At 47.7% G+C, this 24,852-nt stretch overlaps 1 protein-coding gene across 9 annotated transcripts in view; it reads right to left on the bottom strand.

Moving 5' to 3' along the window:
• Window positions 1-24,852, bottom strand: part of SEL1L3 (SEL1L family member 3) — a 104,319-nt gene that overhangs the window by 34,644 nt on the left and 44,823 nt on the right. For all 9 annotated transcript variants that reach the window (XM_040486525.1, XM_040486573.1, XM_040486499.1 and 6 more), the window contains 4 exons: window positions 15,738-15,949; window positions 14,402-14,581; window positions 5,682-5,801; window positions 3,793-3,933 (listed from right to left, as the gene is read on the bottom strand). In XM_040486525.1, the coding sequence (XP_040342459.1) occupies window positions 3,793-3,933; window positions 5,682-5,801; window positions 14,402-14,581; window positions 15,738-15,949 (653 nt within the window). The remainder of the gene's footprint in view (window positions 1-3,792; window positions 3,934-5,681; window positions 5,802-14,401; window positions 14,582-15,737; window positions 15,950-24,852) is intronic.

The raw sequence follows: 24,852 nt of genomic DNA, 5'->3' as shown, positions 1-24,852 counted from the left end.
CCCCCCCCCCCAAAAAAAAAAACAAAATCCCCCATTATCATCCAGTGGATCGCATTCCTGTCTGTCCACAGGTACCACTGGGAGAAGCCCTGAAGAATAGGGCTAAATGAGTTTGGTCATCCTGGATGCGTTCCTCTGGGGATGGTCTCATCCGTGAGCCAGATATCGTGCTTTATCTGCACTGGACAGTCAAAAGTTATCAGGCCTGCCATTTGCAGCCTTCCTGGGTCCTCTCAGGAGTCCCCAGGGTGGAACACGGTGGTTTCAGAACCAGCTTGAGAGCCCATCGCGAAGGAGACAGGACCCCTTGGAACCCTCTGCCTCAGATGCTGACAGAAACTGACAAGGTTCCTCCTCCGGCAAAAGCAAGTTTTCCCAGCAGACGTGGTTTGAGCACCACCACAGAGAGAAATATATTAGAAAATAATTTTATATACTATATAAATATATAATTTTATATATTTTTATAAAAATATTATAATTTGATCTATTTATATAGTATACATAATTTTTTTTTGAGAGAGAGAGAGAGATTGAAAGAGACAGAGATTGAAAGGGCAGAGAGAGAGGGAGACACAGAATCCGAAGCGGGCTCCAGGCTCTGAGCGGTCAGTCAGCCCAGAGCCCGACACGGGGCTCGAACTCACGAACCGTGAGATCGTGACCTGAGCCGAAGTCGGACGCTCAACTGACTGAGCCACCCAGGTGCTCCTTGGGGTTCTTGCTGCAAGAGAGGAACTTCGTGGGATCACGCTGAAGTCTGCAGGACCACGTGGGCAAGTGGCAGGTCTGAGGGGGGAGCTGGAGGGGTCTCTGAGGTCTCTCTCAACACAGGACTGACAACAAAAATGGCGGGCAACAGGAGCTGGATGAAAACCGTCGCTGCTACCAAACTCAACTGAAATCTGCGACTGACACACACCACAGGTGCCCCCTGGACTCTTCCTGGCCTCAGACACGGCGGTTGATGGGGCCACATTGTGACATAATGTAGCAGGGCTTTGCAATGAATATAGCTTTTAACTCTGTTGACATACTTAGCACCACAGCGAATAAAGATGACACTAGCAAACATTCCCGCATTAATTAGGGTGTGCCCAACCGTGGGCCGTCACACCTCATCCTCACCACAGGCCTGGAGACTGGAGACGTGCTGTGAGCACTCCCCTCTGAGCCCTTGCCCAGACTAGCACCGTGAGTGAGATATAGAGGCAGGATTTGAACCCAGGCAGGCAGGCCCCAGAGTCCAAGCACAAAACTACCACGCTCTCTTGCCTCCTGTGCTTTCCAGTTCTGTGCTGAGAACACATAACGATTTGTAACCTCCTGGCAGGACCCAGAAAACATGCAGGATATGGTTGTCTCTATTTTTTCAGGACCCAAAAATAAACTCGTGACTCCAACTAAAAGTGAAACTATATGCACCAAATTTTCTACTAGACTTTAACTTACCTATTTAATAAAGCCAATGAGCTGAAGCAAAGTTGAAGATGAAAATATTTTTCGGAAATGCACCATTACTTCATTTAATTAGAGAAAAAGAGAGGAAAAAAAGAAAAAGAACAAGAAGGCTACTTGGAAAAACCGGATAGGGCAATGAGACAACACTTTTGGACTTCTGGAAAAGTGTCAGAAAGACCAGCATGACAGAGTGTTAGAACCTGGTTGAACTCAAATTTTATCTTCTCCAACTTCTCTGCTTTGAAGGAATAAAACTGGGGCCCAGAGAGGATGACTCATCCAAAGACTTACAGTCGGATCTACGACTAGAACTCAGATACTCTGATTTCTAGCTGCCATGCATTTTCCAGAATACTTGTTCATTTCATCCTAAGTGGGATAACTTCCTGCACAGGGGCTATGCACGCTACACAAATCTGAGTAGTCCTGGAAGTTGTTAAGTGAGAGAATTGGAAGGCCCTGGTACGTAGTAAGTGCTCAATAATATCCACTGAGTGAATTAATCAAAAACAGCTGCTGCAGGAAAGGTCAAAGCTCTGTCCTCTTGTGGATGCCAGACGGGATGGCCTGGACTGTCTTGTCTTGGACAAGCTGCAGCTGTCATGGCACCATGACACAATATGCCCAAGACCCACACAAAGCCCGGAGCACAGCACTGTTCGTCACATTTGGGAAGTTCATTTTCCGCATGGGGTTCTTTCCCGTGGAATACACTTAAAGTCACCTTCTGGCCAGGGGTAAGATCTTCGATACGCTAATGAGCGGCTTCCTTGATCCCACTGAGGGATTCTTAGTTAGAATGCAGGAAAAACAAAAGTCTCTAAGGTTTGGGAAAGCAGACAGTAGGTCACCTCCAGAGTCATTTGTTTATGTTATTTGCCTCTGCCTCTAGATGGCGAGCTCCGGGTGGGCAGAAGTCATGTCCGCTTCGAGCCGTTATCTTCTCTGCACTTTGACAGTGGCCGGCCCCAACTCCGGCGGACAGGTGCCTCTCCGTGCCTGCCCTCTCCACCAGTGCATGAGCCCCTTGAGGTCAGGGACGCGGCGCCCGCATCCATCTGTCACTCCATCTAGCGCAGAGTCTGGCATTTTGTCAGCCCCGAATGGGTGTTTATTGAATAAACACACGGATGCATCAGCATATGGCTAGGAGTCAAGCCGTTTCTGTGTTGACTTGACAACTGAGAAAGGGAAGTCCAGACTCTACATTTGGAAACCACATCAACCAATAGGTTTTAAGGCTTTGGAGGGTCCGAAATGTAGCACAGTCATGGTTGTGAATCAGTGAGTGGCCACAGCTGCGGTTCCAAAGATGGACCTGGCCGCACAAATCCACGTCCTTGTCTGAAGACACTCACTACCTGAGGACAGCCACTTGCTTTGGGCATGACATAGGATCTAAGGGTTTCCTTACTGGAGCCAACAGCTTTTGGCTTTGCCAAGGTTGGGGAGTTGATGTCTCTGTGTTTGGGGGTGAAGAACACAGACTCTGAAGCCAAAGTGCCTGGAGCTCAGCCCCAGATCTCTAAAATGTACCAGTTGTGTGACCTTGGGCAAGTTAAAAAGCCTTCCTCTGCCTCTGTTACCACATATATAAACAGCAATCATGATGCACCCCCGGGCCTGCCTCACAAGGTCGTTATGAGGATTGAATGCATTAATACATGTAAGTCCGGTAATAAGTGCTCAAGCAGTGTGATCTATTCAGATTTCATGTAAGATACAGTATTTTTCATTTCTTGAAGCCCATTCATTATATTATCTCATTCAATCTGTGATCATTACCGTTGTCCCATGAGATCAAATAACTCCAAGGACACATAGGTGATGATGGCAGAAGAGGGACTTGAACTCCATCCTCTGTCTCCTGCGCTAATGCTTTCAACCCCCCACCCCCCCATTCTCCTGTTGGCTTAAAGCAAGATATTTGTTTTGACCAACCAGACCGTTGGGATCCAGCCCAAACACACACTTCGGTTAAGCTGTAACTCAATGACAACTCTGCCTGGTGGGGAACTTGCAGCCCCTTTGGGGGCTGATGGCCGTTTTCCAATCCGTAAAACGTGGTGCCTCCTCCAGAATGCTACAGTGCTTGCAAAAGCAAAGAGAATCCAGGTGCCAAACATAAGGCTAATGGTTAAAAATGAGACCAGGGCACTGTTTCTGATTCTGCCTTTCCAGCAAGTATCCCTTTCCATCAAGAGTGACGGAAGCACATACATACTAAGTTCTTTCAGTTACAGATTCCTTGTTTGCCAGCACGCCTACAGGAAACTGCTCAAAAGCCTGATAAGAATTGCATAACGTTGGCACAAACCGAGGGATTCTTACCTTGAATAACACAATGGCATAGTCATATATCAACGCGGGGTCCTCAGTCTCCAGGGCACCCTTGGCGTACCACTCGATTGCCGCTTCAGGATTCTTGGCCACACCTTGCTGGCCCCAAAACAGCATCTGGGCCAATCGTTGCTTCAAGACAGTAGCAATTTAGAAGAATGACTTTCCTGTGTAATGCTTAACATAAGACTTTAAAAGGTGGAAGGACAAACCAAGTTCAAAATGTTTTCCTATGAGAACCAAGAAATAGGTAGGCGCGTGTTATCTTCCAACTGGGAGCCCTGAAAGGTGAACTCGTGTAAATACGAGTCCTCAGCACCAGCTGGAAACAAGGCACGTGTGCACGTGTATGTGGACGTATCTGTTGCACCCAGGGCCAGAGCGGGATGGAACTTGGTCAACGATCACGACTGTCTCCTGTCCTCAAAGCCCCTCTCCTTTGGGAGGTACTGCCTGCCACTTGGCCTAGTGAATGGCATGGAGGCCTGTGCACATCCATATCAGGAAGGCACTTATCTCTCCCCATCCCAGCATTTTTCCACACGACTGACTCCACCATGACACTCAAGGCTGAGAGCTCTCTGGGGATAGGAACCTCACGATGTTTTTTTTTTTTTGTCTGCCTTTATCCCCTCAGCCCCCATTCAGCAAAGCTCAGTAGAAGCTCATAGAAGCTATTCCACCAAGATTTGCTAAACGAAGGAAGGAAAGTTCATGCAAGCTCTGGAGTACCCAGGAAATGACTCTGGCAGTGGCATTTCCAGAATTATGTACTAGAATTCTTTCCTGCACTAGAAAGACTGCAGGCCAGGGACAGATGTCCAACAGGAGCCAGAGCAATGTCTGTTAACATTCTGGCCCATTCTGGCCTCTTGTGGTCTTTCTTTCTGCTTCTTCTCTCGTCTCTTTCTCTTCCTTCCCCTCACTCCTCAAATACCTACAACGTCCCCCAGAGTATCTCCTGAAATTCTAGGAAGACCTCTACAGATGGATGGGAGACCCATTCATCACTAAAGGGTCTCTGAACTATTTGCTTGTCAATGCATTTGTTCTTTTCTGTTCTCTTTCTTTTTCCCATCTCTGAGCTTCTGTCTGCTTAACAGACCCGGAGGCTCTTCCCACACCGTGTGTTCACCAGGAGCACAGAGCAAAAGCTAAATCCATCCTTCGGGAAGGAGGCTTTCTCCCAACCGGTGCAATGGGCCTAAGCTGTCTCCCATTAAGGGATTCTCTTCATAGCGAAATCAAGGGAAGAAGTCAGATAGAGAACATTCTCCCAGCTTTCTGCCCTTCCTGGTACCTCTGAAAAGTCCTTCCAAAAACACAAGACATGTTCAAGAGACAAGGTTGGTCCTCTGGTCTAACATACTGCACGTGATTTTCTGTTAGTCTCTTAGCTGAATTCACGGCCCTTCTTCTTGATATCCCTCTAATCTCTACTGCACCCCAAGATGCTTCTTTTTCATTTCTATCCAATGCACTAAAATGTCTGATGGTAGTCTTTAGGACAGATCACAAATGTTAAAGCTCTTTCTCCTTCTGGGTGCAGGGTAGGACTACACTTCCAGACCACGTGAAGTCAAGGGAGACCAGGTGACTTGCGTTGGCCAGTGAAACGTGAGAGGTGGCCCCCGCCACCTCTGTGCAGAGCCCCGCCGCAGTGGCTGTGGGCGACTGTACTGCAATGAAGCCCCTGGTGGCTTGGTTTGTAGGGGCTCATGAGAGCACGGCACGTGCCGACCCCCACGGGACGGGTAGTGGAAGCGAGAAACTAACGCGTGTTGTTTCAAGCCACTGAGGTTTGGGATCATCTGTTACCATGGCATAACCTGGTCTATCAGAACCGCTAGAATTTCCAAACCAGTGGCCCGCATTTTTACCTGAGCTGCCGCATTGCCTCGGGTGGCCTCGTGCTTCAACCACATGAAGACATCTCCATCCTCTTTCGTTTGTACCTTGAGCGTTTCCTCATCCTTCAGTCTAATTGTCTCGACATATGCCTAAAAAGGAAGGACAGAGAGGAGAGAAAGAGGGAGGGATGAAGGAAGGAAAACAGAAGGAGGGGGACACGGGAAATGCCCAAATGATTTAGGCACGCAAAAGCCATGGCATTATTCTTAAACTGGCAATTGCTCAAGTAAAAACTATCTGAACAACTGAAACATGGGGTATGTTCACAAGGTCATAAGATCAAATGCGTTTTAAATGAATGTATCACATCTCCTCTACCTAAATGGGCATATTTGTTCCTACCAAAGCGTTTGCCTTGGGAGGACAAAATTTATTCCACTCCCACTTCCGTTGCTCAAGCTTGTTCAGAAGACCACGTTCACGCCACTGATTTCAGAGGCAGAGTACACACAGCCTCAAAAAAGGTGAATCGATGTTTTCTAAGTAAAACCTTGTTTTGTTTTGTTTTTTTTTAATCCCAAAGTGTTATTATCCTGCATGACTAACCCTTTTTATTGAGAAGGCTCAGCTTCAAATATCTTTTGGCTATTTCCAAAAATTAAATCTACCCTGCCGAAAAGAGGGCATTGTTAATTCTGAGGATGCGAGGAAGAAGGTGCTAGAGGCTCTGAGGGGGAATCCAAAGGGAAAGTTCCCAAAATGTTTTGAATTTGCGCACCGCCTCGGAGGTATCCGACTCCTCTGCAGAAAATCAGACTCATTTTGAAGTGTAAATTGTGGCTGTTTATCAAGAGACCAGCGCTGTTGTTTCACGGTCTCCCCTTATACATAATGAACTCTATTTACCAATGCCGTGAGGGGTGCTGGGAAGGGCTTCCCATGCCCGGCACATGGCACAGGCAGATGGTAAAATAAATAAATAAAATAAAATAAAATAAAATAAAATAAAATAAAATAATAAATTAAAAAATGGATCTGCATGAGTTTGGGAAAGAAGCCTCAGAGAACAAGGAGCCAGGCCTGATTTCCCTTCCGACCCTCTTTGTTGGCGAGGAAGAATTCTTAGATTCACAAACTCTAGCCTGCAGCCCATTCCTGAGATGGTCTGGCAGCTGTCTCCTCTGCTATGGCCGCATGGCACCATGGGTCCCTCCCCAGGGCACTGGGGGGCTGAGAAGTGGGGACTGTGTCGGGAACCCAGCAGGCATCCCGTCTTGCTCAGTGTCTAACCCGTGGAGGCCACCAAGCAAAGAGCAACAATTAGAATAAGGCCACCCACTACCTTCTATAGAAACCATCATTGCGCCAGGAGTTTAACAAATCTTTTTGTCCCCTCATCCTCACGACAGGACTGCCATCCAAATGTCACTGTCCTCGATTTATAGGCAATGAAGCGGAGGCCTGAAAGGTGAAACCAGGAACTCATGATTGCCTTGTAGAGCTGTCAAGCCAGCCCGGCCTGACTCCAAAGAAAGGGCTCTCTCGGGCTCCCCACTGTGTCACCCTCTAGCGAGAAGGCCCTAGAATCCACTCTATCCTGTTGACTCCGACAAGCGTAGGACTAACGAGTGGGTGCTTCAGCTCGAACTCCAGGGGACACTCTACGGTCTGGGGTGAACTTGGAATTGGGCTGACGCTGGAGCTGTTCAGACAATGGAATCCTCAGTTAGAATTTTGTTTTCAACTGGACAGTTCGGGGTCTTTTCAGTTTTGGTTATTTTTCTTATTTTGTTTCCTTCTCTTTAACTTTGTCATGGGGCTTGAATGAAAGACATGACATATGAAGACACAGGTCCTACCCTGCGGGATTTACACTCTTAGATGTTTCTGCCGCTCTCTGCAGTGACGATATATCACTGACATATCAATGATAGTTGAGGTATCACTGATAATACGTCACTGTTCTAATTGCTTTGCCCAAGATTGCCTCATTGAATCTTTGCAACCTTGTAAGAGTGTCTCTGTCAATATCTCCATTTCAGTGATGAAGAAACTGAGGCTCAGAAGTTAAGTAGCTTATCCAAGAGCATATATTTAGTTCTTCAAACCTAGGAATCAAATCCAGGCTGGCCGGCTGTGGGGCCCATAGACCTCACCACCCCGTGAAGGGCTCGTGCATTTGAGAGGAAGCAAATGGTGGACGGCTTCCTTGTCCTCCCTGATAGTGAACTCATGGGCTTTTGGCAAAGGCCACATTTCTGAGGGAACTGGGTAGCTGTGCATAATTCTGAAGAAGTGACACTTTTGTCCTTTGTGTCGTTGTACCCTGGTCTAGCTCCCCTGGGTCGTGCCATCAAGTTTTGCAGCAGGACAGGGCCATTAAGAGCACAATCTTTCATATCAGACCAAGGGGAATTCTAACCCACCACGAACTACCCATGGACCTTGGCCAACTAACTTTATCTATCTGCGATTCAGTCTCTGCATCCATAAAGTGGAGCTTAGCATGGTACTTGCTAGGTCAAAAGCACTCAACCTAACAGCCGCTGTTTTTCACTGTATGAAGAGTTAGAAAGGCCTAGGTTCCAATCGAGGCTCCACGACTCAACCGCTGTGTGACTCTGGGCAGTTCTTCAGCTTCTCTGAGGCTCAGTTGCCCCACTTGTAAAATGGGAAGTGATCTCATAGGGTTGCGTGAAGATTCCATGAGACTGTATAAAAGAGCTTAGCAGAGCGTGTGGTGCATGGTGAGCTCTCAGTAATGGAACCCATCGTTTGTTAGGTCCTTACTTCACTCCGACACGTAAAAGGCTGGGAGCCGTTTAGAACATTAGCCATCCTATTGGTTCTGCAGTTTTGTGCAGCTCGCAACCTTATGCGGTGGGGTCTATCTAAGAGCATTTTATGCGTCAGAAGATGAAAGTCATAGACTTTAAAGGGGGAGTTGTGGGGACAGAAGCCGGGCTCCACTAGCCACACATCATGTGGGTTCGCTTGTTCAAGCTGTGACCCCCGTGTGAGGTACATATCACGGCACCCGCTTTACTGGTGAAAAGCTGTGCGGAGACAGAGGTGAGCACTATCACCTAAGATTTCACACCCAGTGAACAACGGACCTGGGACCTTAACCCAAGTAAATCTGGCCGGAGCCACGCCTCCACTGTGTGCCACACCCAGGCAGCTGGTAGCTTCTCCGTGGTACTGGGGTCACTACAGCGGCAGCCAGCACCGGAGCCATATGGTCTGGGCCTTCTGTGAAAGCCGACCACCTGCAAAGACATCTGATGAAGGAACAACCCCTAAAAGGGAGGAACGTTCGGTTGTTCATGCATTCAGACAACATTGTGTGACCGGAGAATGACGCGTCGGATGGAAATATGACCAAGCCAGGAGGAAGAAGGTGTGGTGTGGAGAAGCAGCAGTGGGGGTGTTTGGGGGGCAGAGCTGAAGAGATGCTGGCAGGGACCCAAGGGCCCCACATTGACCAGCGCTGGGACCTTTGTGGCTTCTGAGGGGTTCTTTTTGTTGCTGCGTGACAAAGTCAAGGTCTCTCGAATGAGCTCATATCCTGTACTGCAGGGTTAAAATCTGCTGACCAGGTCAGAGGAGGTCCAACGTCTGGAGACTGGACAGACCTTACAGCCCCCACGCCCACTGTCAGAGGAGGCACCACAGTGTCCCAGAGACGCTGACACTTCACCGGTGTCACCACCTTTCTCTCTGCTCAGCCTGCAGCTTCCAAGGGCGGTCTGCCATTGATCACAGGGTGGGGCAGAGGAGACGGGGTAGAGGGGGCAAGAGAAGTGGTGGAGACAAGAAGAGAAGAGACAGAAAAGAGACAAAGAGAACAAGAGAAAAGAGTAAGAGAGAAGTGGGGGGAGAGACAGAGAGGAAGGGAGGTAGAAAGGGCAGGTCTTGGAAAACCCCTCCAACTTTGCAACTGGGGCCTTCACCTTTTCCAGAGCATCTGCGTTCTCCGGAGTCGTGAGATATGACGGTTCAGCCAGCACCCCTGGGAACTCAGGAGCAGGGCAATTTCAAAGCCTACACTTAAACCGCCTACCTCTGCTAACTTCTTGCGAGGCCTGTGGGAACCGCCCTTGGGAACCCGCCTCTCAGGGTGTTTAAAATCAGCTGTAACGCTTGGCTCCCAACGGTGGGTGTGTGTGTGCGTTTTCTTTGCTGAAATTTCACATTTTAGGGATTTTATTAAAGTAAGAACGGGGAAATACGAGCTGTAAGGATAACTACCCACAATTCTCAAACGCGGGATGCCACCCAGAAAGGCTGACTGGGAGAGGGGCGGGATTTAAAGCCAAGTGCTTTGGGCGCTTGCAGTCAACAATGAACACTGGTCACATCAAAAAGCACCAGAGTCTGGGGCGCCTGGACGGCTCAGGCAGTTAAGCCTCGACTCTCGATTTTGGCTCAGGTCATGATCTCACGGTTTGTGAGTTTGACCCCCCCCCCGCCCGCCCCCCGCAGGGCTCTGTACTGACTAGCCTGCTTGGGATTCTCTCTTTCCCTCTCTGTCCCTCCCCTGCTGTACTAACTCTGTCTCTCTCTCTCAAAATAAATAAATATTTTTTTTAGGCACCAGTGAGTCAACAAGACAATGTAATAACTTCAGGTTTATCACTGGATGCTCTTCACTCTTACCCTGTTCGTCAGCCCATTGGTAAACACTGGGTGCCAACTGTGTGTCACGCCCAGTGCTGGGTGCTGGGATCACTGACATGAACAAGGAGCCTGTAACAGGGAGCCTATGGTCTCCTGGGGAAGCCAGCTCTGTGACCCTGTGCATGGCACCCTTCATAAGCGTTCATAAGGGCAATGGCAGGGATACACCCGGGTGCCCTGGCCCCACCACCAATAGATGTGGAGGAGGAGGTGAGGTCTGAGCCCAGTGTTCAAGTAGGAGGGGTCAGCAGGCAGGAAAAGAGGAGTGAGTGTGGAGAAACAGAGCGGGCAGAGGAGACCAAACAGCACCAGGAGGCGGGAACAGCAAGGTGTGGCCTATAGTATGGTGTCACCAGGGTGGACAGGCTGAGCAGGGATCACTGAGAGCTGAGGCTGGAGAAACAGAAACCAGATCAAAGAAATCCTCCTACGCCAAGCGATGCGCTGAGCTGAGGCGTCGTGGGTCAGTACTTCTCAACACGGGCTGCACATTATGAACATCCGAGCTTTTCAAACACACTTGAACAACGCAGGTTTGACCTGCACAGGCCCGCCTCATGCAGGGTTTTTTTTTTTTTTTTTTTTCAACAAATACGGTGCTATAAATATATTTCTTGATGATTTTCTTAATCACATTTTTTTTTTCCTCTGGCCTACTTTATCGTAAGAATACAGCAGATAATACATATAACAACATAAACACGTGTTCATTGACTGTTTATGTTACCAATAAGACTCCTGGACAACAGCAGGCTATTAGTAGTAAACTTTGGGGGAGTCAAAGTTATATGTGGACTTTTAACTGTATGGGGGATCGGTGCCCCTAACCCTCTTGTTGTTCGAAGGTCAACTGTATACACATACACACATACACGTGTGCCCAGGCCCCCCCCCCATGCTGCGACCTCAAGACTGTGGGGTGGAGCCTGCACGGAATTGTTCTTTAAACCCCCAGGTGATTGTGACGTGCAGCCAGGTTGAGAGCCTTGACTGCCGACAGCCTACTTTGGAAGAAGTAGTGAGAAGCAAAGGGAAGAGACACGGCTGGTGACAGAAAGACCAGTTAGGAAGCACATCGGTTGGCTATGGCCGCCATAACAAAACGCCACAGACTGGGTGGCTTGAACCACAGACATTTATTCCCTCAAAGTTCTAGAGGCCAGATGTCCAAGATCAAGATACTGGCAGGTTTTGTTTCTTCGAAGGCCCCTCTCCTTGGCATGCAGGTGCCACTTTCTCACTGTGCCCCCCCCCCACATAGTCATCCTGCTGTCTGTTTAAATCCTATTCTCCTGTTCTTTGGGCGGGGGTGGGGGTGGGGATGGGGAGCAGCACAATTCAGCCCAGAGCAGGAGGCCGTCCAGCAGCTGGGGGCAGAGGTGAGAAGGGGCAAATGTCACCTATGGCCCCAGGGATGGAGACAGGAGGAGAGAGAAATGGGCAGCTGGCGGGGGGCTGTAACTGATGGGAGGATGGGGGGATGGCTCCTTGGTTGCAAGGAGGGACAGCAGGGCCATCAGCGGAGGAGTTACGGGGGGGACGGGCGGTGTGTTACCTCCTCCGCACTGTGTTATGAATCCAGATGGGGGCGCGTAAGAAAATCTCAGCTGGACTGGAAGGTCTGAGTGTCAGCAGTATGTGGAGGGCAGTTGAAACCAAGGGTGTGGACGAGACCCCTGCCCCTCTGGAAGGGGCTGAGACGAGGCGGGGGACCAAACCACCAACGTGGAAAAGCACATTCCGAGGAGCGACCGAAGGAAAGCGGCTCGTCTACGATTAAGTCACAAAACAAACAAGAGCCAGCATCTTCTTTCTCTTCCACCTGAGCCAGAGACCTGCTAACTCATAAAGAAGTGACACGAAGCGAGAGTACTAATAAAGAAGATGAAATGATTTGAAGCACGAGGTACATAAAAGAGAAAAGGAAGCAAGAATCAAGGAAGGAGTTACTGACGGATCCTTGGTTTGTTAATTAGAGGTCTGGCTTTCCATATCTCCTCGTTTGTTTCGTGCTGCTGGTGAATTAATAGATTTCTCAACAAAAGGACATTTAAATCCATGTATGACACCTGCTTAAATTCTCAAGAAGCCATTAATTACACATTCTTAAGAAAATGAGCGATGATACAACTCTTCTAACTGCATAATTCGTATCTGTGATTCTTAATCATACGACTGTCAGCTGCAAGATGGGATCTCTTCTATTCATCTTCTCTGGTTCTGACCAATTAAACATTTTCTTTCATAATCATAACATTTCATGTGCCAAATCTTCAAAAGAAAAGGAGCTTGTTAGCAACACACGATTTCCCATTGCTAATTGATGCTGAATTAGAATTCTTAAAAGTATAATACATACATAGAGGACATTCTTAACACATTCAGTCTTAGCTAAACCCACCGCAAGATCACGTTGTGGCTTGCTTTTTGTATGAATGCCTTTTTCAGGATAATTCCTTTAAAAAAAATTTTTTTTTTGATCAATTCATAAATTAACTCCTGTCAAACCGAGGTCAAATTTTGCGCCTAGCTCATATTTTCACTGAGAGAATACAAACGATAATGACAAGATCGTTCAAGTTTATTCAGGGGAAATTGTTATTTTCTGAAGGAATCAGAATGTCTATATAGGTAGCCATGTGGTATTTTATAGTCTGACTCATGTTTAATGTTCACTGACAGCATGTATTTTTGACTCATTTATTTCATAACTGTACGGTGGCCCCTGTAGATTTCATTTCCAGATACTATCCATTGCCAACCATCAAGGCACAAGTTTTCTGCACTGTGGGTTTCTGAGTGCCATCCAGGAGCAGAGCTGGGGACCAGTGAGTGGTTCTGGTTCCCGGGTAGCCGCTCAGGCTAAGATTCTCCAATCCTGACTTAGCCAGGCGTATCCCCTGGGCTTACGGAGCAGAAGCAGGGAAAATCGAGAGTTTAGGGCCTACACCAGGGCCAAATCCGACCATGCAGTTTATGTACTATTTATGGCTGCACAAACCCAGGTTCCCCGTTTGCTTATATACTGTCTCCGGCAGAGGTGAGCAGCTACAACAGAGGCTGTGTGAGCAAAGCCTAAAATATTTACTATCTGGCTCTTTACAGAAAAAGAACCCTGCCGACTCCTGGTAGAGACGGCTTGCATTTCCTCTCAACCTGACTGCCTCAAGGGCTGCGACCATCACGTCTTAAATCCTTCCTGGATAAAGAGGACATATACAAATACCTTCCAAGAAGCCAACCACACCATAGTCTACTCCCACTGAATGCAGACCTGCATCATCGTTCCTTGAGATCTTACACCATCACTTCTATGTATATACCTTTTTATTCATCATCCTCAAAGCAAACCATCAGTTGATCCAAGGTAACATGTTATGTATTTTGGGGGGGATGTGAGCCACTGATTTCTCTGTCCAATGAGTCAATAAGATTTGGAAGCCTACAAAAGGAGAGGCTAGAGATAGTGCCTTTCATCCAGTCCTTAATCTGGGATTGGGCAGAGTCTTCAAACATCACACGTCCGTCACTTGGAAGACCTGGCTAGCGAGGCTCATGTCATGGGGACAGCCACTTCTCGAGGTGCCCAGCATTGGGAACGTAGCTAGGGACGCGGAGCCTGCTTCCTTCTACCGCAGACCCTGCTTGCTGACTATGCGTTGAGAGGACCCCTTAGCTTGTGGCCCCCACTCAATGTGACCCAATCCCTAACACCTCCCGGCCCCACCCCCTCACATGGTCTTGGAACAAAGACAAGGTGTCTTTGTTTCTGGTACACGCTCTCTGCAAAATCAAATTCTGTCCAGGGCCAAATCTACCCTTCCCGCGCCAGCCCTCCCACTCCCGAAAAGCTTTTTCATGCATAGATGGAGGATTGTTCCCGCATTCAGTCTGAGAACACAGGAAATATGAATTGGAGCACGTAAGATGGCTTTCCTCTCCGTTCGATTACGATCATCCTCTGAAGGCCTGAAAATGAGCCAGCCACAGGTGCAGACACTGTATGAAAGGGTGCAGGAAGTCCGTGTAAACAGGGCCATGATGATCTCCGCCCGCTTCTTTATCTTACCTGATCTCCCTGTAGCGTGTGCTGGTCGAGGGGTGTCTTCGTGGCAATGTTGCTATAGTATGCGTAAGACAGCTCCCAGTCGAGGGGGTAGTTATCGACACCCTGGTAGTGCTTGTAGCCAAGATTCATTGAAGACAGCCTCTCACTGCCCTGGCCTCCCACCAAGCTATACAACATGCCCTGTTAGGGAGAAATTTACAAAGTGTTCACAAGATTGTAGAAAAAAGGTAATAAAATCCTAACACTGGAAGGTCATCTGGCCCCGTCCCGAAGCATGAACCTAGTCATTCCGGAAACATGTTAACGTGCCTTTTAGAAAAAATCTTCAGAAAAGAAGCCACAGCAGCTCTCTGACGGTTTTCAGACCTAGCTCTCTGTCCTTCTTAATGTCTAAGAGCTCACAATTCCTTGACTTCTGCCCTCTACTCAGTGAAAAGAGCGGCTGTTCCCTGAATCTTTTTGTGCATCTGCCACCTAGTCTAAAGATCCCTGGTCTGTTTCAGTTACGTCATTTATGGCAGATACTATGAATAGTGACCACGTCCTAACCTTACGCTCTCACAATGCTAGTGTTGAGAAGGGTCTTTGAGCTCAGCTGGTCCAACAGCCTCATTTCACAGTTGAGGAAAGGGAGGCCCAGAGACTTGACGTCGGGTGTCTATGACCAACCAGCGACTTTGTGACAGACACAGGGCTAGAATCTTCTTCACTATTCCACCTTCGTGAGGATTGCCTTGGGGACTTCAGGAAAGCATGCCATCAGTCATGACTTTCAATAAGCCAGAGACATACACAGAGAAGTCACTTAAAAGGAACATGGAACCACCTGGGCAGGTTTAAACAAACTGAGTCTCTTCAAATCCAGGACAAACAACCTTACGTATAGATCGGAAAACTAAAAGTGGTCAAGAACCACTCACAGCGCTTATAAAAATGGGATCCCAAATGTTTGGCATGTCGCATAATTAACTGGGTTTCAAAAACCACCAGCAAAACAGTCTGGTATGGCTTTTATATTGATGGTAGAAGGCTGGAGGTGACAATACTTTGCTTAGAGATCCAGATGACTTCACTTAGCTGAACAGTCATGTGGGACAATGGCCCTACAGCCAGAGTAGTTATAAGAACTGGGTAAGGGGCACCTGTTGTTCTCGAAAGAGTAGGAGTCTGGAAAGCCCTGCCCCAACTCTTCCTTAGCGTATGCCAATCATATCCCCCAGCTCGTGTCCAGAAAGGATGTGCATGAACATGTCCGGTTTCCACCTGGGGCATGAGAGCATTACTCTGCACATATAACACAGGGGACTGATGGTTCTGGAACCCATAAATACTCTACCTGCAGCTGATCCTGAGGTACACTTAATCCAGTTTCATAGAAGACTGCGAGGTAGTAGGATGCTTTATGGTATCCACAACAGCTGGAATCCATCAGAAAGGGGACGACAGAGCTAATTTGGTGAAGACCATCAACACTGGAGAGTCTCTTTACAGCCTTCTCAAATATCCTCCCGCCAACTTCTAATACAGATTCATTTTGGTTCCTCGGTACTGTAAATAACCACAATTCACAGGACACACAATTAATTACCATGGGATCGACGGGGCTTTAGAGAGAAGAGGGAAAAGCCAATTAAACCACCTGAGTTATTAATATGGTTGGTTCTGCAGTGCCTTGAAATATACCACCTTCCAGGGAGGTAAATTAAACCCTTTGGGGATGCCACGGTGTCATTCTGCAAATAGCTTTTTCTTTGGCACTAAATGACAGCCTAGTATCCTGGGAAAAAGGATGTGCCTTGTATAGCTGAGAAAGCACCTCCAGAGAGTAATTTACTGAGTGTAACTCACCACCAAATCAGGACCACCGAAAGTTCCAAAGAGACTTTTTTCCCCTCTAAGACTCTCAGAAGAATGTGTTTTATCTCAGAAATAGTTCCTAGGTGCTGCTCTAAAAAGTTGAGCAAAAGAACCTTATTTTGAGATGCTTTCTTATCTTTTTCCTCCAGTTTTACTTGAGGGTTTCTAAATACGATAAAAACAATGAGTCAACTTTTATAGAGGGCTTACAAAATGCCAAATACTGGATTAGGTGTTTTATGCAAATTTGAAAAATTTGACTATTATTAATGTCCTTATTTTTCCAATGAATTGTCTGAAGCCTGGAGAAGTCAACTAGCCTGTCCAAAATTACAAAACCTGACAAGGGGCTGAGCCCAGTTTTGAATTCAGCTTTGCAGGTCAAGAAAGCCATTCCGGGGGCGCCTGGGTGGCGCAGTCGGTTAAGCGTCCGACTTCAGCCAGGTCACGATCTCGCGGTCCGTGAGTTCGAGCCCCGCGTCGGGCTCTGGGCTGATGGCTCAGAGCCTGGAGCCTGTTTCCGATTCTGTGTCTCCCTCTCTCTCTGCCCCTCCCCCGTTCATGCTCTGTCTCTCTCTGTCGCAAAAATAAATAAACGTTGAAAGAAAGCCATTCCGACTTACTCTGCTGCACCTACCTGCTGATTGATAGGCAACCAGATGTCTTTTTTTTTTTTTTGGCGTTTATTTATTTTTGAGAGACAGAGAGAGACACAGTGTGAGTGGAGGAGGGGCAGAGAGAGAGGGAGACACAGAATCCAAAGCAGGCTACAGACTCTGAGCTGTCGGCACAGAGCCCGATGTGGGGCTTGAACCCACGAACTGTAAGATCATGACCTGAGCCAGAGTCAGAAGTTTAACTGACTGAGTCACCAAGGCACCCTGCAAGCAGATGTCTTAATAAGTACCTCACCACTATCGGAAGACCCTTCTCTGTGCACCTGCTTTAAGCTGTATGATACTTCCTTTCACCTAATCCTCCCATAAATCTGATCAACATTTAAGCCCAAACTAGCAAGTTCTATGTCCTTATAATGTAAGTGTTACGGTCTTCCAAAGTCTGTCTACATTACTCATCTCTCTCGCTCATTAATTCAGGCAACAAATGTTTAGTTTCTATCCTGTGCATCTATTAGATGATATGTTACAAAAAAACCATAAAGGATTGCATAGATATATTTTCATTCAAAGAGCTATGGTCATCCTATTATTTTTTTTAAATATGGCCAAAGATGTTCACATTTTTTTAAAGTTTATTTATTTATGTTGAGGGAGACAGAGACAGCATGAGTGGGGGGAGGGACAGAGGGTGAGGAGGAGAGAGGGCATCCCAAGCAGGTTCTGCACTGGCAGCCCAGAGCCAGACACAGGGCTCAAACTCACGAAACTGTGAGATCATGACCTGAGCCAAAACCAAGAGCAGAACGCTGAACAAGCCACCCACGCACCTCCACGGTCATCTTATTTAAGACTAAAATTCTACCTGCCTAAAAATTGTTATGTCTAACGTGTTTCTTTTCTTATCTTCATTCTATCCAAAATTAAAATGTTACCAACAGCTTTTAGGAGGCACGAGAGATTAATTCTATCAGCACTCCGTTAAGGAATGAACACAGGTGAGTTTCCAATGTGGGACAACTGAAATGGGAGGTCTGAGATTGGATTTATTTAAAGGCAGTCCCCTAGCAGAGTCCATGCTAAAAACAGGCCGGTGGGATCCAAGGATGAAACTGTAAAAGCCCAGGCATGGGTTATGAGCTGGTGCCAGTCCTTCTGGGCACACAAGCGAACTGGCTGGCCCCTGAGTGGGAGACACGTGCCTCCACTTGCCGGGCTGTGGGGAAGGAGCCCACGACTGCCTGGATCTAAGGCAGTCTCCTCTCCCCGCTCCTGGAACTCCTTACCCCAGCCTTCCAGATCCCAACAGGCATCAGCTGGGTCTGCTTTTACTCTCCCAATCCGAAGCAGTAGGTGCTGAAAAAAATCACCTCACTGAACAAATGGAATATGCTTCCGTTTCTGTATTTTTTTAATCCCTAAAGAAATAGCTGCTTGTTTCAAAAAAAAAAAACAAAACAAAAAAAAAAAAAAAAAGAAGAAGAAGAAAATCAAACAAAGCAGATTTGTATAAAATAAAACCAGGAGTGCCCTCTCTCCCAATCCTTCTTTAATAGTGAAGATAAACATTGTTAGAAGCTTGGTGTGTATGCTTCCAGACTTCTCCCTTTCCGCAGACAATAATTCACATACACATCTATCTGTATTGATACATATGCATTTTCTTTCCAAAAAGCTCCTATAATTCTGACCCTCAACTCTCTTGTTTAAGTTAACCACATACCGTATTTGTCCGCGCTGTCAGAGGCCCATTCTTTCTAAAGCTTCAATAGTATTGCATTCCACAGCAGTGCTGTTTCCCCAACCAGTTCTCTATTTTTAGACTCTTGGGTTGCTTCCAGTCATTTTGCTATAACCAACAACGTGGCAATGAACATCCTTGAACTTCCCTCTGCTCATCTGTTGGGGTATATCTGAATAATAACACCCTTTTCCATCAGGAGTCTGGGGATCTCATTTTGGATTTTCCCTTTGAATAGTTGAGAGAAGTCCAACCATGAGACAGGATAAGAACCCTCTCCACTGGATTTAGCATGCACCGCAGCACTCGGATGGAGTTGCAAAATAAATCCTCCTCCTACTTATTCATAGATTTACTTTTAAATATGGACTCATCTCCGATGCCCCTCTGTGCACGTTCTGAGCAAAGCAACATTAACATTTTGTTAACGATTCACTCCCGCCTTACCTGCTCTGACAAACACCTAACCAAGATGATGGGTTTTGCCTGAGTACCCACAGACATGGGCTTTGTGGGCTCAGAAGAGACAGGAAACTCCAAACCAAATGATGCTCCAAATGAAACACTTGCCCTGCTGACCTCTGGCATGGAACCCCAGAAATCATTAGCAGCACTTCCCAGGTAGCCGGGATTGCTGGAGGATAAGGAGCAAAAGGGGAATCCTTCACAAAGCTCAAAGCCTTAGTGGACACACACACACACACACACACACACACACACACTCGCACACAAACCCTGCAGAAGGCAACAGAGGCGGACTGCAAAGGTTTCATTATTTCTCTTACATGTTAAAATTCCTAACTGCCCCCCAAATATTACCGATCAGTATTTTCTCTGCAAAAGAATCTCAACAATTTTCTGCACTGGTGAATATAATAAAAAACAACAATTCGAAAGTAAAACTGCTCTTTTTTGCACGTTCTTTAAAGTTCAAATTCCAACTGCGGCAGAAAAATCAAAGCCATCGTACTGCTGGTGACATTGTCAAACTGGCAATTTTAAAATTAGTTTAATGAAACTGTTGGTTTTACCCATCTGGTTTAGCATGTGCATCTTTTTCTAGTCGATGTGTAACTAAAACACATGCCTTGTTTATGGAGATTAATGGGGTAATGGAGAAAACAAACAAACAAAATAGGAGCCCTTTTCCCATTTTCTTCCTTCCTGCCCCCCACGCTAAGGAAAAAACAAAAGGTCAGCGCCCCCACTAATGAACCGTCCCTAATTTTCCAAGGAGCACGGCACTGTTTGCTTTGCTCTCTTTTCCTTTCTACAGCAATACCAGAAGGTGGCCGTTTGCGGGCTCATCATTAACAGAGGCAAAAAGCAGAAAATGAGAAGGTGGGCCTTGGCTGGAGAGCCAGAGTGGGCGTCTGCCTGAGAATTCAGGAGGGATGCAGACCCATTCCTTGTGAGAGGGACGGGGGCATCGATAAGAAAGTCATTTTTAGTTTCAAGCTTCCACAAGGTGGAATGCACCCAAAGTATAAGCTGGAAAGGGAAAGAAAGTGAAAGGAGAAAATGTCATTTAACCAGAAAAGGAAGATCTCACCAGGTTTACTACTTAAAAAACCCCCACAGCATATTCCTCTTTTGCATTCTGAGCCCCTGAGCCCCAGAGACGGAAGGAGGTGGCTTATTTGTCAGAAGTAAACGGTGCGGCTCGTCCTTTTCTGTATGCAACTTTTCTGGGTTTGTGCGTGTGATTTCTCTCCCTTTCTCTACCCACTGCCCCTCAGGACTGTCACCAGGGATGTTCTGGGCAGCAAAAGTATCTCCCTGTCTGTATTCTTCTTGGTGCTTCTGTGCATTTTTATTTAAAAAAAAAAATCTATAATGTACTCTTTCTTAAATAAAAAAAAATAAAGATGATGGTTTTTCAATGCACGACACTGAAAATAGCTCTTAAAGGACACGGTACCTTGGCGTTATTAAGGAACATTACTGTATCTCTACCATTTCTATGCTATGCATTTTCGTGTTTCCAAATAAACATTGCAATTGTCGACAAAAACAAAAACAGTTAAAGGCAACCGAGGGTGATGCAAGTGGGGCCGGCAACCCCTTGGCAGACTACGGGGAGGCTCCTTCCCCCTGCACTTGAAGCCTGGGGCAAGTCAGGCTGGGGAGGGGAACAAGACGGAGGCGAGCCCACCTCAGACCCGGCCTCCTCCTGAGACCCATCTGCTGGCAGACCTCTGGCTTCTGTAGCCAGAGTTGCCTACTCCCCTGGGCTCAGAATTGCCCCGTCCAGAATGAAGGGAGGGAAGGGAGTAAGGGGTTCCAGCCCCAGGGCAGATGCCCACAGGGGAGTGCCGGCCCGCTCACCTGTCCCATGCACCTGTCCTTCCCTGCCTTTGTTGCCCACATGCACCTGAGCAGCTCTCCTCTCCGCTTTTCTACCCAAACCAGCTCTCCGGCCTGGCCTCGAGTCCCACCCCCCTCCACCGCCATTCCCCAGGCCTCTTACCAGCTCCCCCTCGCCCCTCCCCATCTCCACCACCGCTGATGGATGCCTAGCCCCTCCCCCCCATTCAAAGGGTTTTTGAATTCTAAGGGTTCCATTTTGACAAGGAAGTTGCAACAGGAGAGTAGAAGAAATAGCCAGCACACCTCTTAAATAATGAAAAAGCATGCATACTAGAATACTACCATCCTAGCATTAGAAAAAGCCCAAATGCTAATAGGGCAATTTCTATGCTCTGACAAGAGCCATTTTCCCAGAGAACTGGAGGTTCCCCGGGAAACGACATAGAGAGTGACCAATCAGAAGAGTCCCCCTGAAGCCGTGAACAGGGGGTCTCGTGTTGGATGCCACCCAGAGCCTGGACCGTGGTGGACTTTGGGGCAGAGCAGCGCAGTAGAATTCCTGTGCCAAGCAAGGAAATCAAGATGCAGAGCAGTGGGTCTGGAACGCCGGGAGGCAGGAAGGGTGTTCGCCACATCTATATGCACTGCAGCTGGGCGCCTAAGGAGGGCTGCCATCTTTAATTCAAAGGCATGCCTACTCTGGGAGACGAGGAACACGTCCTGTGATACTGCAGAGCGGGAACCACCACCAGTGGGGACAGCTGCATTGCAAACCAGGTTAGCACATCAGCTGTCAACATGTAAGAAGCCTCCCTCCTCCCAGACCCCTGGCACTTGGCAGACAGTTCTGTGTGTCTTTTCATTACGGTTGCCCCAAGGCCCAGCACAGTGCTGGAGGGCTGCGGTCCACGGGTGCCAACGGGGTCTGCACGAACGTCGGGGCTGTTTTACATCTGGGCACCTGTATGCGTCAGCCACCAGATAACGGATATATGAAAGGAAGAACCGTGAGGGCTACATTTTGGGAATTCTTTTACAAGGAGTATGCATAAGAAGGGTCCTGGTCTGCTGCTGTTGATGGGAGGAGTTGGAAAACAGTCTGCTGGCAGACCAGGGAAACAGAGCTCTGTTTGCAGAGGCATCTCGGGGCCAGAACAGCAGCTCCTGAGAGGGAACAGGCTAAAGAAGTACGAAGGGAATGAGAAAAATGTAGAGAAGAAGGCGAAGAAGCCCACAGAGCTCTATCTATCAGTCTGGATTGGTGTCACAGCTTGGCTCGCGTGGACCTTGAACCTGTGTCTCCTGGTAGTCAAACTCCTCGTTCTTTCAGTGATTCCCTGACCCAGCAAAGACATTTCTAGTACTTACAACGGTATCATTTATCCGCCTGGAGTGCATTCAGTTACCCAACAAATACTTAACTGGGGGACTTCAAAGAAAACCTAGATCCCACTCCTGTCTTTGAAGGCTCACGAGTTCCGCGGAATCCAACAGGCAAATCAACAACAATAATGATGCAACAGGGCAGGTCCGCTGAAGAGGCTACCCACAAAGTGGCAAGGGGAGCATGGGAAAAAAAGCCACCTGCCTGGGGGCACAGATGCGAGGGGGCTGTTTGAGTTAGGACTTGAAGACGCTTTACAGGCCAGCTGAGGAGCATGGGTAGACGAAGTATGCTCCTGGAGGGGAAAGGTACAGAAAGGTGCTGTGTAGGGTCATACAGAAGAAGAATCAATAATATGTGGCCAGCACCACTGCAGGCTCTGTGGAGAACTGGAGGTGGAAACGTTTTTATTTTAAACGTTTATTTATTTATTTTTTGAGAGACAGACAGAGAGAGAAAGAGAGACAGAGAGACAGAGACAGAGAGCAAGCAGGGGAGGGGAAGAGAGAGGGAGACACAGAATCCAAAGCAGCCCCAGGCTCTGAGGTGTCAGCACGGAGCCCGATGCGGGGCTCGAACCCACAAACTATGAGATCATGACCTGAGCCGAAGTCGGACGCTTAACTGGCTGAGCCCCCCAGGCGCCCCTAAGTGGGGTAGTTCTACTTCTTGAGCTACCCTCAACAAGCTTGCAGTTGCATGAGTGACAGAGACACAAACAGGATCGAATAACTGTAACCCGAGGCCGAGTGAGACGCGCTCTCTTCAGGCGACCCTATCCCTCATACCCGTATGGTGCCTCTCTGTCCAGGAAGCTCTTTCATAGCATCACGTCACTTTATGAGAGCATTGTTCTCAACTGGTCTTCAACCAAATGTTCCCCAGGAGATAAATTACAAACATAAATCACATCGCACACCCACGAGGATGGCCACGTATCAAAAAAAATGGAAAATAAACATGGGTTGGCAGGGATGTGGAGAAATCGGAACCCTTGCGCACCGTTGGCGGGAATGGAAAATGGTGTAGCTGCACTGGAAAACAGTATGAAGGTTCTTCAAAAGATGAAACGTAGAATCACCATATGATCCAGTAACCCCGCCTCTGAACCGACATCCAAAAGAACCGAAAGCTGAGTCCGGAAGAGGCGCTGGCACGCCCACGTTCATAGCAGTGTCATTCACAACGGCCAGCAGGTGGAAGCAGTCCCAAGGGTCCACCGACAGATGAATGGCCAAACAAAATACGGTCTATACCTATGATGGGGTGTTATTCAGTCTCAAACAGGAAGGAGACTGACACAAGCCACCACATGGATAGATCTCGAGGACGGTGTGCTAAGTCAAATAAGCCAGTTACAAAAAGACCAATACTGTATGATTCCACTTAGCTGAGGTATCTAGGATAGGCAAGTTCGTAGAAACAGAATAGTGGTTATCAGGAGTGGCGGGGAGGGAACAACCGAAAGGTGGTGACACTCCTGACCTCACCGGACCAGATGCAGGGAACGCTGTCATAGGCTCCCTCCTGGCTGTGGATGAGGCCAAAGCTCCCAAATGCCCACCCCCTGCAATGTTCTCACTCCTCTTTAAGTGTGTTGTTGGCTTAGAGAGAGAGCAGATGAGGCGCCTGAAATCACACAGTGCGGGGAAAATACACTCTTAACTCTGAAACGTGCATGCGTAGCGGCCTGGAAGTGGAGTCCGCCGTGGATGTGAGGAGACACTGCAAAGAAAAAAAAAATGAGCCTGGGGCGCCTGGCTGGCTCAGTCGGTTAAGCGTCCGACTTCAGCTCAGGTCATGATCTCACGTTCCGTGAGTTCGAGCCCCGCATCGGGTTCTGGGCTGATGGCTCAGAGCCTGGAGCCTGCTTCCGGTTCTGTGTCTCCCTCTCTCTCTGCCCCTCCCCTGTTCATGCTCTGTCTCTCTCTGTCTCAAAAATAAATAAATAAATGTTAAAAAACAAAAAAAATGAGCCTGTCAAAAGAACCAGAAATCACGGGCCACTGCTGTCTTCCGTTGTCTTATTATTTTTTTTTTTTTCAACATGCCATGTGGAAACAGAATTCCACAAATTAATTCCCTTTGTAGGAACAATGGGAGCCGACGTCTTCCTTTAAATTTACCTAAATGACTCTCGTTCAAAACACAGCCCCGTTTTTGTTCTGTCCTGGCTCACAGGGGGCACTCAGCCAACATCTATGGATTGAACGAACGAATGAATGAAGGTGGTGCCATGGGCAACCTAGAAGTTTCTCACACAGTTGAATTCCTTCTCTCTCTTACCACCCATTTAGTTCCCAAAGCAAGAATTCCAAACACCAAAAACATCTGATGTTTGACTGCCATTCTCGGACTTTATCTCAGATATGAAAAATGTAGTATGATGAGGAGGTTCTAATGAAGTCCACTAGTCCACGGGACGGGACAGCTCAGGGCAACAGGGCAGAAAACATAATGGAGACATGGTTCCTATTAACTAGAGTTGTCCGAAGCACTCCCAAGTCAGCTGGACACTTAACCCCAAGACGAATCTGGAAGG

Source organism: Herpailurus yagouaroundi, unplaced genomic scaffold, assembly GCF_014898765.1.
Source record: "Herpailurus yagouaroundi ecotype Mexico unplaced genomic scaffold, PumYag 28, whole genome shotgun sequence".
Classification (NCBI taxonomy): Eukaryota; Metazoa; Chordata; class Mammalia; order Carnivora; family Felidae; genus Herpailurus; species Herpailurus yagouaroundi.
The sequence above is the reverse complement of the archived record's forward strand: the minus strand, read 5'-3'. Positions and strand labels throughout refer to the sequence as shown.